Source organism: Marmota marmota, unplaced genomic scaffold (assembly GCF_001458135.2).
Source record: "Marmota marmota marmota unplaced genomic scaffold, marMar, whole genome shotgun sequence".
Classification (NCBI taxonomy): Eukaryota; Metazoa; Chordata; class Mammalia; order Rodentia; family Sciuridae; genus Marmota; species Marmota marmota.
The window spans coordinates 793,402-799,047 of record NW_026000222.1 but is presented as its reverse complement, the minus strand read 5'-3'; the positions used below and the strand labels follow the sequence as shown (position 1 = coordinate 799,047).

The following is a 5,646-nucleotide window of genomic DNA, read 5'->3' as shown; positions in this document are numbered from 1 at the left end:
AGCCCTGGGAGCTCCTGGCGCAGGCCCTGCTCGCACCCACCACACCTGCTCTCCCAACCTGGGGCTGCTGGCAGAGGGTCAGTGCCCCTGCCCACCCTGGCCGTCGGCGGGCAGCCTGCTGCCATGGAGTCGCACCAGGAGCAGGCGACGGGAGCAGGCTGCAGTTAACATTGTCACAGGAAGCGGCTCGGGCTGGGCTGGGCTCGGTGGCAGAGCACTTGCCTGTCATGTGAGAGGCACTGGGTTCCATCCTCAGCACCACGTGAAAAATAAATAGAAAAATAAGGGTATTGTGTCCATCTACAACTAAAAATTATTTTTTTAAAAAAGGGAAGTGGCTCTGACCCAGCCAGAGACCCAGGGCATTTGGGGAGCTGCTGGAGGAGTGGGCCCTGGACGGTGGCTGGGGGCAGCAGCAGGACCTAGAGCCAGGCCACAGCGCCTCCTGTGCCCAGGGCCCCATGCAGACTGTGGGGCCACCCTGTCCTTCCCCTCCCTCATTAGCACCTGCAGGTGGGCTTCAGGCCACTTAGGAGACTGTGCTGCTGCCTCCTGGGAGCAGGGACAGGCGCCAGCAGCTCAGGGTGGCCTGTGGGCCAGGTATCAGACCCAGTGCCCAGGAGGCCTCCGCCTGCCTCTGCACAGGGACACAGAGGTTCCTTGGGTCGGAGCCTTGCACAGGCCACCAGGAGCCAGGAGCCCTGCACCCCCGGAGTCCTGGTTGGGACCTGAGAGCATCAACCCACTTGGGCCGGCATCATCTGACCCTCCTCCCCAGAGTGGACGTGTTACAGACTTGTCCAGCCCAGACCTCCTAACTCTCAGACCCCAGCCCCACAGGCCGCCTGGGGTTGAGGTTTCCACCTGCTGCCCTGGCTTCTGGCCAGCACCAGGGAGCAGGACCATTCCAGGTATGGGGGCCAGCCGGGCACAGCTCCTAGGAAGCAGCAGGTGGGCAGGAGGCTGGGCAGCCAGCCCTGCAACGCTGTGTCCTGGGCCATAACAGGTTCTGGAGACAGCAGCCCAGTGTGTTGGGAAGACGTCCTGGGGCCACCGGGCAAACCTCAGGTGGCCCCGCCACAGCTAGGTGGCCTTGCAGAGAGCATGGCCGACCAGGCCCAGTGCAGGCCATCTCTTTGAGTCTTGCACAGACGCCTGGTGTGCACGTCCACCCCTCCCTCCTGGTCTGCTCTCTCCCCCACCCACAGGCTGACCTCTGCTGGGCCCGGTCTCCTTCCTGGGCGCTGCGTCCCTGGCTGGGCTGGGAAGCGCTCCGTCACCTTCGTCATCATGGTCCTTGGGTGCTGTCATGCAGCTCTCGGTGCCCCTTCTAGAACCTTCCCAGCCAGAGCAGACTACCTCATCCTGCCCTGGACCCTGGCCCTGGACACTGGCCTGGGTGGGCTTTGGGTCAGTGCCCCCTCACCAGCCATGGGGCAGGTCAGAGCAGCCTCATCCCATGGGGTGGAGCAATCACGCTATTGCCACAGGAGCCACAGCATGGCACGGTGTCAGCTGGCCAAGGAGGCCAGCACCAGATGGCCACGCTTACACTCAGCTCCTCATGGTGGTGGGGGACACAGGAGGGGTGGGAGCAGCAGGGTAGGAGAAGAGGTCCATAAAACACTGGGTCGACCCCACGTCTTTTCCAAGAAGCAGCTGACCTGCAGCCCTGCCTGGCCTCAGTGGACAGGACGTGTCACAGTCCTCAACAAACCACCTGTTCCCTGCAGGAGAAATGCAGGCCTAGGGTCATGTCCATGGGAGGAGCCCAAGTTACCCTGAGGGGAGACTTCTGTGAGCAGATCCTGAACCTCTGAGAGATAGGGTAGTTCCTCCTAGCCACGAAATCCAAGCACATATGGTCACGACTCCAATTAGGACCAGTCGGCATGCGCCAAGGGGACCTAGAGTGGTCATGGCAGTGGGGCTTAAAAGTCTGATCTGTCAGTCAAAAGTCAAGAGGTGGACCCTGGTGGGACTCTCTGGAAATGTCTGGGATCCCCAATAAAACTGGAGTGCAGGAGAGGCACGCTGTCCCCTCTCCTTTCTGAGAGGACCCCTCTCTCCCTTGAGAGTGTCCCCTTCCCCTTTTCTATCCTTTCAATAAACCCATTGCTATTACTCTGAGTGACGTGTCTGAAACCCCTCTGACTTGATTGCAAGAATGGGGGTTTGAAGGGGGGTCCTCACGCTGCCTCCGTCCCTCGGAAGGCCCCAGCTCCGTAACCATAGGGATAGCCAGCCACAGAGCCCCTCCCGCTCTGTCCCCTGACACAGCTGTTGGTAAGCCCAGGAGCACTGAGGGACAGCCACAGGTAGTGCAGGGCCCTCCTCACACTGGCAGGGCAGGCTGCGTCCACCAGAGGGCGAGGGTTCCCTGGGCCACGCATGCCCCCCGAGCTCTGGGCCCTGCCAGGGTGAGCAGTGGGTTCCTTGTGTTCTGCACAGACCTAACGGACACCCTGCAGTACCTCCTGTGGGGGCCTCACACCTCCGTGGAATGGCCTTGGTGTGTTTTGCAGATGAGACGGCTGAGATGAGTCAGTGAGTGACAGTCCCTGTCTGTCACAGGGCCTGGAAGAGAAGGGCTAGGGTGGAAGCCATGCCGCGTGAGGCCAGGGCCCTTCACCTTGGCTGAGACTGGGAACAGGTGGCCTCCTGCGAACAGGGAAACCGAGCCAAGGCAGCACCCTCGTGGGGGCTGGGGCAGTGGTCAGGTGTCCTGGGAGGGAGGGGCATCCGGCACAGGAGGAGGGGAGCCTGACGTGAGGCGGGAGCAGGCAGGAGTGCTGAGGACCACCTGCTGGAGCCTTCAGGCGGTCAGGACTGAGCCCTGCCCAGGGGTCTCAGGAGGAAGGACTCTCCCCTGCCTCAACTAGCAGCTCCACTGGCCAGGCCCAGGTACCCTAGGCGAGCTGACGGCTTGCTGCCCTGTCTCCCTACAGGGGCTGACAGTGGCTTTGGGACATAGCTGAGGGGCAGGCTGCTCCTGGTGTGGCCTCCCACCCTGGTGCTGGTGCCCCCGCCCTCTCTCTAGCATGTGATGCAGCCTCTCGGCATGGCCCGGCATCCCTGGGCCCCAGGCACCAGGCGGTGACCCCTCGTTCACCTTGGGCCTGTCTGCACACTGCCCCTTTGGCAGTGCCCACCTCAGTCTCGCTCCTCCGCAGGGCCCTCCTGGACCTGTGAGAGGACTGGACCTGTGAGAGCAGTGGTAGTGAGAGCCAGATCAGTGCCCACGACGTCCTGTGTGTCCCTGCTCCTCCTGACAAGGCCTTTCTCAGAAGTCCTGGACACCCCGGCCCAGCGGGACAGTCACACAGACAGGCGCACACACACCTTTATGTGCAGACACAGGCGCTCCACAGACCTGACACTTAGGGTCCCCAAATCCACCTTCCCTGGCCGGCTGCCCTGGGGCCCAGCACCCTGGTGGGTAGAGCAGGGCCCTCAAGCTCCAGAGGCCAGAGCTGGCACCAGCTGGGAGCAGGTTGTTCCTAGTGGGCAGGCAAGCTCCAGGGCACCTCCGCTGTGCACGGAGCTGTGTCGACTGTGCACTGAAGAGGGAAGCAGCTGATATGGGGCAAGGGTCCTGTTATAAAAGCTCTTAAACACCATGGGCACAAGAGAACAGTGGCCACCCCGTGGCCCCAAGTGCATCTTCAGCAGGTGAAATCCAGCAGAGTTGGTGCCCAGGCTCCTCCCAGCCCCCAGGATCGGGGCTCGCCACACAGGCCTGTGGGGGATGAATTCAGATGATGCTGGCTTTCCTGATGGCCGGGAGCAGATGCTGGTCACAGTGGCTGTAGAGCAGAGGTCTCAGCAGAGCCCTCCCTTACCCTCCTTGCTGTCACCAGAGGGGCTGAGAATGAAGGACAGAGGTGGAACATGGGGGCGTGGGGGACACAGCAAGAGGCTGGGGTGGAGGAGAGGGGCAGACACCCACACGGGGCACAATGGCCCCCTCCCTGGGCACAGCTGGCTCAGACCTGTGGCTTACTGGGCAGCGGGGGCAGCCCTCTCCTGTAGGGCTGGGCTTGCAGGCCTGTAGCCATCCATCCCCCCACCTGCCTTTTGGGAGTTGGCCCAACAAGCCCAGCCCCAGGATTTATAAGGTAGCCCTGGCCCATCTTGGAGAGCATCCTGGTGACCTGTCTTCTCTGCCCACCCGCCCCCTCATATCCTGTCCCTGTGGCTAGCCCCACCCACTGGACTTCAGAGCTGGGACACTCCTCACTGCCCATCTGGTCTGGCCTACCCCTCACCCCAGCTGCCATGGCACATCCAGGCCAGGGGAGGAGCTGGCTGGCTACAGAGCTGATGCGCAGGTGAGGCAGGTGGGCCATCCACCTGCGGCCCTGGAAAGGAGATGTGTGTCTCCACGTCTGGAGAGGCATTTCCAGGGCCAGTGTCCTAAGATGGGGGCAGCAGCAGGAAAGAGCTCTTGACCCCTGCCCAGCTCAGCCCTCAAGTTCTGGCAAGCCTCCCAAACCAGGGACACCTCTGCTGGCATCCCTGGAGCCACACTGCCCTCGGCTGCTGGGGGTGGGTGCAGCAGGAGCTGCTAGACCTGCTCTCTCAAGGGTCCTCCTGGCTGAGCTCCCACCGCAGCCACCTTGGTCAGGAGTGTGGGTATTATCTGGAGGTCACTATCAGCTAGGACATCCAGGAAACCAGGTGGGCTCTTAGAGATGGACCTGGGCCAGACCCACCATCCCCACGAAGAGGGCAGGCGAGGCTAGACCCCCGCAGCAGTCAGAGGCTTGGAGACCAGGCACTGCCTGGCAGGAGGACTGCAGCCCCAGGGCCCCCTCTGACCAACCCCCTGTAGCAGCAGGGCTGAATGCCAGGCTCCAGGCCCAGGCCATCCCCATCCTTAGGCCCACAGTGGCCTGTCAGGGCTGCCAACACCATGGGAAGGCTCTCTTGCCCTCTGTGTCCATCTGCCTGTCCATGTATTTTGAACACTCACTACTCTTAAACCGACTTGGCAAATGATTCTGATTTTGTGTTTTTGGGGGGATCGTGGGTTTTGAACAAGAACAGAGCCCCCACCCTCCCTGGCGGGCATTGCTCTGACCCTCCTGCACTGTGTCCTGTGGCCAGGAGAGGGCGGGCAGTGCCAATGCTAGGACAGTGTCACCACCAGTCCCAGTTCTACCCCCACCCACTCCTGTGTCCTGGGGCCAGGCCAGGGCTCAGGCACTGCGGTCACTGGGCCACCCCACTCTTCCTGATCAGCCTCTCCTCCACTCCTGCCCCAGCCCCGCTGGCTGAACTCTGGCCGCGAGGGCCTCCCAATAAAACGGAGCTTAGCGGCAGGGCTGCCGGGCACACGGCACTAAAGCCCGGGTTCCTGCCCCTTGGGATGAGGCGCCCGCCCGGCGTCGCCTGCTGTGAAGCTGCGTGTCTAACTCTGCGCCCTCACGGTGTCCGTCCCTCGGTTCTAAAGCAGGGCAGCAGCGCTTCCGTGAGGGAGCCGCCGCGGCCCCATTTGGTCCTGGGGAAGTGGGAAACCTGCACCACGACCCGAGCCCCAGGTTGGCCCGGGCATGTCTGGCTGTCCTCTGGGCCTCTCGGGGTCCGGCCGGCCTCGGCCGCGCTCTTTCCCTGCGCAGGGGCACCTCCTTAGCCCGAGGGCCA

At 62.8% G+C, this 5,646-nt stretch overlaps 1 protein-coding gene across 3 annotated transcripts in view; it reads left to right on the top strand.

Annotated features, from left to right (window-relative positions):
* Acsf3 (acyl-CoA synthetase family member 3) overlaps positions 1 to 2,145 on the top strand; it is a 37,074-nt gene extending 34,929 nt beyond the window's left edge. For 2 of the 3 annotated variants that reach the window (XM_048792494.1, XM_048792493.1), the window contains one exon: positions 1,209 to 2,021. In XM_048792494.1, coding sequence (XP_048648451.1) covers positions 1,209 to 1,785 — 577 coding nt within the window. In that variant the 3' untranslated portion in view covers positions 1,786 to 2,021. The other variant, XM_015495950.2, reaches the window with a different exon arrangement.
* Positions 2,146 to 5,646: the final 3,501 nt, after the last annotated feature.